The sequence below is a fragment of the Monodelphis domestica genome, chromosome 6 (assembly GCF_027887165.1).
Source record: "Monodelphis domestica isolate mMonDom1 chromosome 6, mMonDom1.pri, whole genome shotgun sequence".
NCBI classification, from domain to species: Eukaryota; Metazoa; Chordata; class Mammalia; order Didelphimorphia; family Didelphidae; genus Monodelphis; species Monodelphis domestica.
In genome coordinates, this window is record NC_077232.1 from 274,223,085 (window position 1) to 274,237,451 (window position 14,367).

The following is a 14,367-nucleotide window of genomic DNA, read 5'->3' on the forward strand; positions in this document are numbered from 1 at the left end:
TCTTCAACCTTACAATAGCATAGCTGGGTCCTGAAGAAGAGATATGAAAAGAAACTCTGCTTCTCTGTAGAGGAGGAGGACTAGGAATGTGAAACACTATATAACCTCAGACTTTTTTGGTGTGTTGTTTAGTTTGGGGGAACATTTTATTTTTCCTTTTAAAAAATGAATTCTTCATTATAGAGAATGGCTCTATGCATAGAAGGATGAGAGTTCTATGGTGGGTTATGTAGGTAATGTAGAAGCAAAATATATCAACAATATTTTATTTAAAAAAGAAAATGATGATTTTGATGGCTTTATGCCAGTTTTACATGAGTAGAAAACTAAAATCCATATATGGGGATGAGGATCTTTATGAATAAAAAGTGGAGGAAAATGTGGAAATGGATTTTGCTTGACCTTGTCATTAAACTGAAACATCTGTAGTTTACATGGCTATAGTCATAAATCTCTAAGGTCATTTAAGATCCACGAAATATTTATTTCCTGTGGTGATTAGGGAAAAAGAAAAAAGTATCTATATGTCCTAAACTATTAATAGTTGTTCTTTGTGGTGGTAATGAACTGGAAATTAAAGGGGGGAATGGTTAACCAAGTTGTGGCATATGATTGCAATGTAATGCTGCTGCACCATGAGAAATGACAAGGTTAGTTTTGGAAAAACATGGAAATATCTACATGAAATTATGAAGAATGAAACAAGTAGAACCAAAAGAACATTATATACAGTATATAGTGTTTAAAGAATGACTTGTGTATGTCTCCCTCCAAAGAAATAACTTGTAAACAGAAACAACTAAGACATAGTTTTATATATATATATATATATATATATATATATATATATATATATATATATATATATATATATATATATATATATATATATATATATATATATACATAGATCTTCTTGTCAAATAAAAGGAATGGTGGTGAAGGGTAAAAGAGTCAACTGGCTATTTTAATGTAACAAACAAATAAATAATTAAAAAACAAACTCCACAAGTTATTTTGATGAAAACTTAAATTATAACAATTCAAGTCTAATTATGTTTTTATTTCAAAATATTTCCTCTTTCAAAAAAAGGAAAAAAAAATCTGTCCATCTAAATGTGAGGCTTATATCTGGTTGATCTTTTACCTTCTTGTTCAAAAATGTAATTTGACCCATTAATGTTCTGGGAGGCTGCATATTTTGGATTAATCTTCTTTTGGATTAACCTTCTCTTCCCTTAAATCTCATGCACAAAGCAAAGTGGATGGGATCACAAAAACACTTCAGTGAAACATGAGCCCAGATACTTTTAGAATACTTATCATATTTAACAGACAGTAACCCTCTTCATAGTGGCTTGAGCAGAGGGTAGACTTATGTATAGCTTGTTTAGGAGGCAATCTATGAAATATGAGTTGAGAGACACTCTGGGAAGGTCCCCTTGACCCACACACTCCCTAAGATGTCACCATTATTCCTCATTTTGGATCTCGAAGACTTTTCAGTCTCCGAAAATTCAAGATTCCCTATTAGGCTGACAACACCTTATCATTAGAAACTAACAATATGGTAGAAATTAGATGATTATCTGTGAGTAAAGATGGATGGTAGGAGAAAATAGAAGATTCCAGGAGAGACTTTTCAATCTCCTGAAAAATTCCAAACACCTTATAACATCAAGTGTTAAATTAACACCATAGTAGATGGTTATCCAAAAATTAAAGATAGAAGATGGGAGAAGATGGAAGATGCCAGGAAAGGGCATGGGAGTCAGAAAGGAGATGGAGAAAGGGGCCAAAGGAAAGCATGGTGCAAAGGGGCCTTCCTTGTGATTCAGGATCGGAATGGGATCCTTACCAACCTCATAAACTCACCTGGCCTGCATATTCCACATAGTCTTGGTGTCCGTGCTTGGAGCCCATGTTGGAACTGGAGATGGCTGTCCCTTGCTCAGTGCGACACAGGACAATGGCATATTGGTTGAGGTTTCCGGTTCTCTTCACGGTGACACTAACAGAGCCAGCCTTCTCACTGACGTTGTAACTTAAAACACAAGAACAAGTAGTTGCAAATCCTATCTGTCATTGTAAGAGACCCTAGTGCAAATCTACTTAAAAATCATACCTGCTTTGTTTGATTTTTAAAAAAATTTAGACCTGTGATTCCATTGGTTTTAGCAGGTAGGTGTTACAGTGAATAGAATTCTGGTCTTGGAGTCAGGACGAATCAAGTTCTAATATAGCCCTATAGCTGTGTGACTCTGAGCAAGTCACTTCTATTTGCCTCAGTTTCCTCACCTGTAAAATGGGGATAATAATATTACCCACCTGTTGTGAGAATCAAATGAGATAATAATTGTAAAGCACCTAGCATAGTGCCTAATACATAGTAAGCACTATATAAATGTTATTTATTATTATGATTAAACCTCCCCAGAGGAAACTCTTTGGGAACTTAAGTTTCTTGTGCATTGTCACACATGAGCTTCTCAAGATTAGGGAGTTTTTTGTTTTTTTGCTTTTCTTTATAGCCCAGTGCCCGGCACAAAGAAGGCACTTAATAAATGTTGACTGACTGATTGACAGCCAGCATGAGTCAGAAATAGAACTTGGAATCAGGTCTGCCTCAGAGTCCTTCTCTTCCTTTGAGAACCAGCTCAGGCACCATCTTCTGCCTCCTGTAAGAAGCCATTCCCAATCTCCTTTCCTTCCTCCCCCAACAACTCCTAGTATCTTTCTCTTCCCAATCCCTCCTGCTTAGGAAATATGTACATGCTATTTATTTGCTTTATAGTTTATCTTTTATATGTACTTTAAATGTACTTATTATATCCTTCATCAGAACATAGAGACTATTTGGTCCTTTGTCCTCGTATCACCAGAGCCTGAGGCACAGTGGGTTGATTGACTAATTCTTGAATCAGAAATCCTCTCCATCATACTACCACATTCTCTGTATATAATTCATTTGATTACAAGCTTTCAGAGAAAAATGAATTTGGCACCTTTTTTTTTTTTTAAACCCTTACCTTCTGTCTTGGAGTCAATACTGTGTATTGGCTCCAAGGCAGAAGAGTGGTAAGGGTAGGCAATGGGGGTCAAGTGACTTGTCCAGGGTCACACAGCTAGGAAGTGGCTGAGGCCGGATTTGAACCTAGGACATCCCATCCCTAGGCCTGGCTCTCAATCCACTGAGCTACCCAGCTGCCCCCGAATTTGGCACCTTTGAGAAACAGAGTTGTGAAGTGAAGGAATTATTCCTCTGGAAGGAAACCTTAAATGAATTAGTCTGTGGGTACCAGCATGCTGAGAGGAGACTGGCAGGCAGTTAGCACTTGGGGGCTTGTCCCAGGGGTTTGACTAAGGATTATCTCACCTGGGCAGAAATGTGCCATAGATAGTGCCCAGGGAATAATTGGGAGTATTAAGAAGATAAATAAAACATGTTTCCACTGATATACATCTAGAACAGTGTGGAGTAGACCAGGTAGAACCCACGGAAAGGACCTTGGGCAGCTCCTCACATGGTGGAAAAGATAAGTGGAGCTGTTTAATAGCTCAAATATTTAAGTAGCTAGAGTTTGATAATAGAGCTTTAAGTAGTGGCTTCTTTTTACTCTTTTTGTAACAGGGAAGCTATATTACTTACTAGAAGAAAAAAGTTAAAATGAAATAAATGCTTTAACCTCATTCTTTACTTTTTTAAAACCCTTATTTTCCATCCTAGAATCAATACTGTGCATTGGTAGAAGAGTGAAAAGGATTGGGAAATGGGAGTTTAGTGACTTGTCCAGGATCACACAGCTAAGAAGGGTCTGACTCTCAATCCACTGAGCCATTTAGCTGCCCTGCATCTTCTATGTATCTCTCTACTTTATCTGTAGCATATTTCTACTTTCTCTTTATTGACACAATAAGTGAAAAGATGTATCTGAAACTTCAGAATGCACTCAGTTCCATCAATCCTTTTAAAAACTCAGCCCTAAGGGTAGAGGAATATGAAGGCCAATCTATTTAAATATGTTGGATTCAGTGTCTCATTTCTGCTTTCTCTCAAGCCTTAACCACATAAGTCAATGCTTATTTTTAGATCTTGAGATTTGTTTTTTACCGATGTGAATAGATTAATTTTAACCAAAACCTATATGCATGAGAACAAAAACCCAATGACTATTTCATGAATGGGATGACCCTTGGAAGACTTAGCATAGTGTCTGGCACAGAGTACATGTTTAATAAATGCTAACTTATTGATTGACTTAAGATTGATTTCCAAGACTACCATTTTGGGAAAGAAACAATATTTGTACCTCGTATGTTTAAAGCTGATCAGAGACCACTGGATATGGAAGACATTGTCACTGACCACATTGGGTTTGCTGTCTTTCACTAGGAATTGAAAGCTGTCCATCATCTCGTGGATCTTCTCTTCATCTAATACATACCGTATCAAACCCAAGTTCACCTCCTCTGTGGAAAAAAAGACTATTCATGAGTCAGTTCAAGCATAGAATGGCAACACTTCTCAAATTAAATGCTCATATCTATTTCCTTGAATGTCCTACAGAGAGAGAGAATTTGAGTATGAAATCAGTGGTTCTTAAAAAGAAAATATAGAATTTGAAAATCAAAATAATAACAGTTTGGGGAGAAAGGGGCTCAGCTAATAGTGATGGAGTTCACAGGAAGTTCACAGGAAGAAGTAAATACCATACAATAGGGGTTAATAGCTCAGCCAAAGCAGCTCCAGTTTGATCATCTTTAAAAAATCAGGAAGAAAAGTCTACGGAACTATATCTGGGATTCTACTCCTTGTCATCTTGCCTTTTAGTATCATTATCTTCCTCCCTTTGGTATTCCCTAAACCCCCATCCTACTCCCCAGCCTAACTCTACCCTTTTCAAGTAGAAAAGATTGATTTTTCAAAATTTCCTAGTGCATTTTGTTTGTATTCACTTTGGTCCTGTTACATTCTACCCTGGACCTTGTATACATCAGACCATCCCTACTCCCACTCAAATGTAAGCTCCCTGAATAGGGACCACCTCTTTTTTTAATCTTTATATTCTCAGGACTTAACATATACTGCTTTATGATAAATAAATGATTGTTTAATTGAATGAATCCACTGGAAATAACTAAGAACATAAAAACATTTCTGTTGATTGAACAAAAAAGTGATTGTAAAATGATTTTCTTAAAAAGTTTTTTGAAGAACATGTTAATGGTTTTTAAAGGATTATTGAAAAATGTGTTTTAAGAGATTATAAAAATACTTTTTTAAAATAAAAAGCAATTCCTCAACATTTATGTTTCTCAAAAGTATTGTGCTTTTAAAAGTGATTATAAAATGCTTTTCTTAAAATTTAAAAAACTTTGCATCTTTTATGTACCTGGCACATAATAAACAAAGAATTCAGGGCAACTGGGTAGCACCATGAATAGAGAGCCAGGCCTGGAGTCAGGAGGATATGAGTTCAAATCTAGCCTTAGACCTTCTTAGCTGTGTGACCAAAGGCAAGTCACTTAACCACAATTGCCTAGGCCTTATTGTTGTTCTGTGATGGATAGTATTCATTCTAAGACAGAAGGTAAGGATTTAAAGAAAAATTAGGTGCCCAATAGTTATTGAATTGAAATTTTAAAATGTTTTTTAAAAGTACTATTTCTAATTCCAAAGAATTCATGATGAAAATGAAAAATGAAAAACAAATCCCCAAAGAGAGAATTGAAGAATTCTGAGTACAAATTGAAGCATGATTTTTTTCTATTTCTTTGTCTCTTTTTTTCTATTTGCTAGAATGTTGGCTAATATGGAAAAGGGCTCTGCACATTTTCATATATATAGTTGATATCATCTTGCTTGCCTTCTCAATGAGGAAGGAGAGAGAAGGAAGAAGAATTTGGAACTCAAAGATTTTTAAAAAGAATTTTACAAATAAACAATTTTTAAAAAAGGATTCTTTCTAAATTGATTATGAAAATGCGTTTTCTTAAATTCAAAACATATCTCCACTAAGTCATTTGTGTATTTAAAGGGTAAAGGTTTTTAAGTACTGTATTTTAAAAAGTGATTATGGAAAAGATTTCTAGGAGTAGAAAAGAAATCACTTCATTTCATTTGTGTTTTTGTTAGTCAGAAAAACAACTCTCATGGGAGAACAAAAATCGCTTTAAATTTAACCATAGCAAATAAAGGAAAAGATGAAAACAATAAACTTTATTTAAAAATGTTTTTTAAACGGTACCTTCTGTCTTAGAATCAAGGGCAGAAGAGCAGTAAGGGCTAGGCAATGAGGATTAAGTGACTTGTCCATGGTCACATAGCTAGGAAGTGTCTGAGGTCACATTTGAACCCAGGACCTCCCATCTCTGGACCTGACTCTCAATCCAATCAGCCACCCAGCTGCCTCCAACAATAAACTTTAGAAGAAACAAATTCCCAAAGCCCTGGTATGAGGTCCTTTATGTATGTGTCAGGACATCCTTATCTTTTGTGTATTCTGGATCCCTCTGGTTACAATCTGGGGAAGCCTATGGACCCTTTCTCAGAATATTGCTTTTAAATGCATAAAATAAAATGTAGAGAATTGTCAGTGAAGCTTAATTTTATTGAAATGAAGATAACCACATATATATTTATATTTTTAAAAGTCATGAAGTCCAGGTTAAGAGCCAACCTTTTTTTAACCCTTTACCTTCTGTCTTGGTATTAGTTCTAAGCCAGAAGAGCAACAAGATTAAGACTTGCTCAGGGCCACACAACTACAAAGTGTCTGAGGCCATATTTGAACCCAGATCCTCTTAACTCTAGGCCTGAAACTCTATCCACTGAATCACTTAGCTGCCCCCAGCACCACTCTTCTAAAGCACAGCATGATGTAAGCAAGCTAGAGAGAGAAAAAGTCATCTGAGTCATCAGTAAAGGTTACAGAAGAAATGGAAATATCAATTAATTAATTTGACTCATGAGAGCCTCAGAATTAAATGATGCAGACAATAGGCTACTAGGCTGATGGGTGGGTAAATTGTTTTCCTAATGTGGCAGGGGGTGGGGGGGGGGAATGGAGATTCTTGATCTCCAGCTGCCTACCCTGGGTAAAAGCTGTGGTAGCTCGGCCAGGGTGAAGCTTGTTTTCCACGTAGCCATTTCTGGGTCCAGTTGTTATCTCGTACACAAGATGCCTGGCTTCTGTATCTGGGTCTGTGGTCAGTAGTTCCTTCTTGCTGATCAAGTTGGTTGCCTAGAATATAAAACCCCAAATGATTTTATTCTTGAAGAAAGAATTAAACAGATTCTTACATCCTTCTTTAAAGGCATTTAGGTAGTACATTGGATAGAGTACCAGGTCTGAAGTCAGGAGGATTTGAGTTCAAATCCAAGCTTAGATACTAACTAGCTGTGTGGCCCTGCTAAGTTGACCTCTGGGTGCCTCAGTTTCCCCATCTTAAAATAGGGATAATGACAGCAATCATCTCCCAAAATTGTTGTGAGGATTGAATATCATACCTGGCAAATAGTAGAGATCACAAAACTTAATGACAATTGATTTGAGAATCCTTCTAACAACATCCCAAATAACTAGACTGAAGACCCTGCTTCTAAATGGAAATTCTCTATCTCCTGAAGTAGCACATTTCACTTTCAGGTACTTCTAGCTCTTAGACAGAAGGCTCTCCTCCTATGGAGACAAAGTTGTCTCTCATTAACCTTCACCCAGTTCTCCAACTTTGGCACTGTGTAGTCACAGAGAGTTAAGTCAAATCCCTCTTCTATACCTTGGAAAATTTAAAATAGGAAAACCAAAATCAAAATTTGGTGACAGGATTCATTACAGCATTAAGTCTTTTCTTCTCCAGGCTGTCTGCCTGCCTGCCTGCCTGTCTATCTGTCTATCACCTACCTGTTTGTCTACAAATACACATATATACTAAATGAAAAAAATATGTGTAGATATGTGTAATATTACATATGTAAAATATGTATGTCACACATATGGCTGTGTGACATAGGGATCCATAAACACATATATCCTTCAATTGTTTTTCATATAACATGGATTTAAAGAACAAATGAGATAATAATTATAAAGTGCTTAATATTTGACACTTAATAAATTTTTGTTACTTCCTCTCTGCCTTCAAAATTCATTACAACTTGTCAATCTTAAACTGCAGTATCCAGAATTGAACCCCAAATTCTAGATGTGACCTGTCCAGGGCAGTAATTGTGATGAAGATGATGAAAGTGATAATTCTCAAACAGTACCTTAAAGGCCACAAAGAACTTTCTAAACAACAACCAAATAAGATAAAGAGGACAAGTGTTACTATTCATAGCATGCTGTCTAACCATTTCTCTTCCATCTTGGATTTGTGTGTTTGACTTTTTTTACTTGTGAAGGGCTTTGTATACGTATATGTGGGTATATATGTAGGTACATATATGTATATACCTACTATAAGAATTATTGACAGGTCTTAAGACTTAGAATCTTTCATTAGCTGGTTGGGTCAGAGTTCCAAGAAGCAGCTTCTTTCCAACTGACTGAGTCTGAAGCTGAAGGTGAAGAAGGAAGGTGTGTAGTTGAGACTCCCTGAACAAACCATCTATCAAGCAACTGGCCTTTGAGGATCAACTGGCTGAGGATGAGAGGAAAATCTCCAGTCTTCCTGGTGGACAGATTGACTGGGGAAAAGACCATGACTTTGCTGGGACCATCTGAGGACACCACAACTAGGATTCTTGATATCTGACCAATCATTGACTATGTGTATATAAGATTCTGGGTTTACTGTGGGATTTATTCTTAATAGTCTTTAGTTAAGATAGCTAGACAGTGTAAGCTTAGATAATCAAAAATAGTGGGTAAAAAGTCAGATGCTACCCTTTCCCATATTCCTTTCCCACCATCTTCCCCTTCTCTGTTTTTTTTTTAAACTTTTAAACATAATTTTATTTGGTCATTTTCAAACATTATTCATTGGAAACAACCACCTGCCACCCCTCCCATAGCCGACATACAATTCCACTGGGTATCATATCCTTGATCCAAACCCATTTCCATTTTTTTGGTATTTGCAATAGGGTGTTCATTTAGAGTCTCTCCTCAATCATATCCCCTAAAACCCTGTAGTCAAGGAGTTGCCTTTCCTCGGTGTTTTTACTCCCACAGTTTGTCCTCTGCTTGTGGATAGTGTGTTTTCTCCTAGATCCCTGCAGATTGTTCAGGGACATTGCATTGACACTAATGGAGAAGTCCATTACATTTGATTGTGCCACAGTGTATCAGTCTCTGTGTACAATGTTCTCCTGGTTCTGCTCCTTTTACTCTGCATCACTTCCTGGAGGTTGTTCCAGTCTCCATGGAATTCCTCCACTTTATTATTCCTTTTAGCACAATAGTATTACATCACCAACATATACCACAATTTGTCTAGCCATTCCACAATTGAAGGACATCCCCTCATTTTCCAATTTTTGGCCACCACAAAGAGCACAGCTATGAATATTCTTGTACAAGTATTTTTTCTTATTATCTCTTTGGGGTACAAACTAAGCAGTGCTATGGCTGGATCAAAGGGCAGACAGTCCTTTATCACCTTTTGGGCATAGTTCCAAATTGCCCTCCAGAATGTCTGGATCAATTCACAACTCCACCAGCAATGAATTAATGTGATTTGGGATCAGTACAATGTTTGGGTCGTAAAATGAATATGGTAGAACTCTTTCTTGGCTTATTCTGTCAAATAGTTTGTATAATATTGGGATTAGTTGTTTTCTGAATGCTTGATAGAATTCATTTGTGAATCCATCTGGATCTGGGGGTTTTTTCTTAGGGAGTTCTTTGATGGCTTGTTCAATTTCTTTTTCTGATATGGGATTGTTTAGGTAATTTATTTCTTCCTCTTTTAATCTAGGCAATTTATATTTTTGTAAGTATTCATCCATATCACCTAGATTGACATATTTGTAGCCATATAATTGGGCATAGTAGTTTTTAATGATTGCCTTAATTTACTCTTCATTAGAGGTGAGGTCTCCATTTTCATCTTGGATACTGTCAATTTGGTTTTTTTCTTTCCTTTTTTTAAATAAAACTGACTAGTACTTTGTCCATTTTATTTGTTTTTGTTAAAATACCATCTTATAGTCTTATTTATTATATCTTTGACTTTCAATTTTATTAATTCCTCCTTTGAGTTTTAGGATCTCTAATTTAGTCTTCATCTGAGGATTTTAAATTTGTTCACTTTCTAATTTTTTAATTTGCATGCCCAATTCATTGACTTCTGCCCTTCTTAATTTGTTAACATATGAACTTAAGGATATAAATTTCCCCCTGAGTACTGCTTTGGCTGTATCCCATAGGTTTTGAAAGTATGTCTCATCATAATATTTTTTTCAATGAAATTATTGTTTCTACGATTTGTTCTTTAACCGGTTTTGGAGAATCGTATTGCTTAATTTGTAATTAATTTTTTATTTACCTCTCCATGTTCCCTTACTAATTATTATTTTCATTGCATTGTGATCTGAGAAGGTTGCGTTTATTATTTCTGCTCTTTTGCACTTGTTTTCAATGTTTTTATGCCCTAATACATGGTCAATTTTTGTGAATGTACCATGTGATGCTAAAAAGAAGGTATATTTCTTTTTGTCCCTATTTATTTATCTCCACATGTCTACTAACTCTAATTTTTCTAAGATTTCATACACTTCTATTACCTCTTTCTGATTTATTTTTTGGTTTGATTTATCTAGTTCGGATAGAGGAAGGTTCAGGTCTCCCACTAGTATAATTTTCCTATCTATTTCATCCTTGAGCTCCTCTAGTTTCTCCTTAAGAAATCTGGATGCTATGCCATTTGGTGCATATATGTTGAGTACTGATATTTCCTCATTGTCTATACTGCCTTTCGTCAGGATGTAATTATCGTGCCTATCTCTTTCAACTAGATTTATTTTTACTTTGGCTTTGTCAGATATCATGATTTTGACTCCTGCCTTCTTTTTATCAGTTGATACCCAATAGATTTAGCTCCACCCTCTTACTTTAACCCTATGAGTGTCTACCTTCCTCATGTGTGTTTCTTGTAGACAGCATATGGTAGGGTTTTGGATTCTAATCCACTCTGCTATTCTCTTGCATATTATGGGTGAGTTCATTCCATTCACATTCAGAGTTATGATTGCTAGCTGTGTATTTCCCAGCATTTTGATTTCTACTCCTGGTCCTGCCTTTTCTTCTTTCACTATTTCCTTCTACACCAATGTTTGTTTTTAATCAGTCCCCCTAGTTCCCACCCTTATTTTACTTCACTTTCTACCCCCCTCCTTTCTTATTCTCCCTCCTTATTTTCCCTGTAGTCTTTCTAAAATTACCCCCCACCCTCTCCCTCCCTTTTACTGCTTCCCTCCCCACAAGTCCATTTGTTACCCTTCTACTCCCATATAGGGCGCAAATCTATTCTCTGTCCCAATGGATTGGATTGTTCTTCCATCTTTGGGGAAATTTCAAAGCATGTAAGAGTTGAGTATTTCCTATCTCTGACCTCTTTACCCTTCCAGTGTATTTATGTTCTACTCCCTCCCACCATAGGCTTCTTTGTGACATATAAATTTACCTCCATTTCTTTCTTTTCCCATTTATTTTAATATTAACCTATTTTTTTAGCTCTAGTTATATATATGCATATATGTATTTATGTATGCATATATCTATATACCTGTTTGTCTCTGTTCCCTCTAAGTGTACTTTTTTTAGCTGCCCTGGTAATAACAACAGTTTTTAAGAGTTGCCAATGACCTCTTTTCTTATAGGGATACATATCATTTCAACTTATTGAGTCTCTTAAAAGTTTTTTTGTTGTTGTTTTGTTTTTCTTTTTTCCCTCTTTTGTAATTACCTTTTGATGATTCTCTTGTGTTCTATGCTTGGACTCAAATTTTCTCTTCAGGTCTGGTCTTTTCTTTACAAATTCTTGGAATTCTTCTATTTTGGTAAATGACCATACTTTCCCCTATAAGAATATAGTCAGTTTTGCTGGGTAGTTGATTCTTGCTTTTAGACCTAGATCCTCTGCTTTCCGGAATATCATATTCCATGCCTTTTGGTCCTTCAGTGTGGATGCAGCCAGATCCTGAATTATCCTCACTGTGGTTCCATGGTATCTGAATGACTTCTTCTTGGCAGGTTGTAATATCTTTTCTTTGGTCTGATAGTTCTTGAATTTGGCTATAACATTCCTGGGTGTTGTCAGTTGGGGATTAAGTACAGGAGGTGATCTATGGATTCTTTCAATCTCCCCTTTTCCCTCTTGTTCTAGGATATTGGGGAAGTTTTCTTGAATAATTTCCTGTAGTATGATGTCCAGGATTTTTCTTTTGTCATGGTCTTCTGGTAGACCAATGATTCTTAAATTATCTCCTTGAACAATTTTCTAAATCCTCTGTTTTGTGAATGAGATGCTTCACATTTTCCTCAATTTTTTTCATTCTTTTGGTTTTGTTTTATAGTGTTCTGCTGCCTTGTGAGGTCACTTAATTCTAGTTGTTGTATTCTGGTTCTTGAAGACTGAATTTCATCCCTGGCTTTTTGGTCATCCTTTTCATTCTGATCTGATTTTCTTTGGAGGTCATCTTTCATCCTCTTTACCTTGTCTTTCATTTCCTTTTTCTCATCTTTCATCTTCTTCACCTCATCTTTCAACTCCTTTGCCTCATTTTATAGCTGGTTGACTTTGGCTTTCAAGACACTATTTTCTGTTTCTAGATGACTTATCTTAGTTTTTAAGTTCTTTTCCCAATTGTCTTCAGCCTCTCTTAAATGTTATTTTAAATTGCATTTTGAGTTCTTCCAAAGCCTGTATCCAATTCGCTGGAATTTCTGATTTTTCTTTTGCTGATTCCTCCCCTTCTGTTTCATTTTCTCTTTGCTCATTACCTGTACAGAAGTTGTCTGTTGTAATTTTTGTTCTTTTTCTGTTTGCTCATATTTACCCCTTCTTTGCTCCCCATATTTGTCTGTGCTCTTGTTCCCCTAATTTTTTTTTTGTTTTGGGGCTTTCTGTCAGTCTCCCCTCTTGGAGCTGTGTCAGATCTCTCAGTACAATCTCTGGGAGAGGAATGTTGGCTTCCCTGTCCTCCGGAGGCTTTTGATCTGATTAAGTTCAACTGGGTTGGGCTGTATGTGCTCTGAAGCTGAAAACTCCTGGAAGTCTGGAGCCAAATAGAAGGTCTCAGCTGCCCAGGCTCTCTCCAGTTCTCTCCAGCTGCTTTCCAGCCACCTGCGTTCCACACTCTGAGCCTGGCATAGCCCTTTCTGCAAGGTACATCCTCTAGATCAGTGTCTTTGCCTGCCCAGAGGTTCCTGTCCTTGCAGGAGGCCCTGCACTCTAGGGTGGAGGGATCCTGGCCTCCCTGAGTTCTGAGGGCTCTTGATGGGATTAGGTTCAACTGGGTTGGTCTGGATGTGCTCCGAGGCAAAAACCTCTGGTGAGACTGGAGCCAAATGGAAGGACCCAGCCACTGGGGCTGCCAGCTCTTCTATCTCTCTCTGGCTGTTTCCCTGCCACCTGTGTTGGACGCTCTGAGCCTGGCACAGCCCTGCTCACAAGGTACACCCTCTAGACCAGCACCTTGGCCCGCTCAGAGGTTCCCTCTGCCGCTGGGGGCTCAGAGCTCTGGGTTAGGGGGGAGGGGTCCTGGGACTTTCCTTCTGCCTTCCCCTTAGACCTGAGTGTTCTCGGATTTTGACTTTTGGGGGGGGGTGTACCTTTTGAATTGAGTCCAGAAGGAGGGTTTCCCGGCTCTGTCCTGTTGTTAAGTTTAATTTTAGTCCCCTAGGAGCATTCAGTTTGTGATTGGTAAGGAAGGGTTTTCAGAGGTCTGAAAACTTTTGCTGCTTCTAAGCTGCCATTTTGACTCACCCCACCCCCTTCTCTGTTAATAAACTCAAGTTATTTAAATGTGATTTTCTCCTTGTGTATAAACTCTTTCCCCTTTCCTAAAATCTCCACAATACCACACATATACCTCCATTAAATTCCATTTTCTTAAACTTAGCCCCTTCTCCTAATATATAAAGATCCTGAGTTTGTCTTTCAAAGTCATGCCAATCTCTTGAGTCTATCACATGAAAATTCAATGACCAAAGTTTTTCTGTTTTTAAGAAAGCAATTTAACTGAAACATCCATTATTTGTATCACAGTTCCTCTCCACAAATATATTGTAGCCTTGGATAAATGCCTTCCTGAAAACCACTTACACTGTATCTACTGCAGTCTCTTGATCAAAAAAGGAAACATTTGTCCACCATGATTTTTTCTTATTAAGTCAGTCAAATATACTGGGTCAGTGTGAT

General features: G+C 37.1%; 1 protein-coding gene across 4 annotated transcripts in view; it reads right to left on the reverse strand.

Annotated features, from left to right (window-relative positions):
- FRAS1 (Fraser extracellular matrix complex subunit 1) overlaps positions 1–14,367 on the reverse strand; it is a 637,413-nt gene that overhangs the window by 84,024 nt on the left and 539,022 nt on the right. For all 4 annotated transcript variants that reach the window (XM_056803248.1, XM_016423079.2, XM_007495970.3 and 1 more), the window contains 3 exons: positions 7,094–7,244; positions 4,311–4,470; positions 1,876–2,044 (listed from right to left, as the gene is read on the reverse strand). In XM_056803248.1, the coding sequence (XP_056659226.1) occupies positions 1,876–2,044; positions 4,311–4,470; positions 7,094–7,244 (480 nt within the window). The remainder of the gene's footprint in view (positions 1–1,875; positions 2,045–4,310; positions 4,471–7,093; positions 7,245–14,367) is intronic.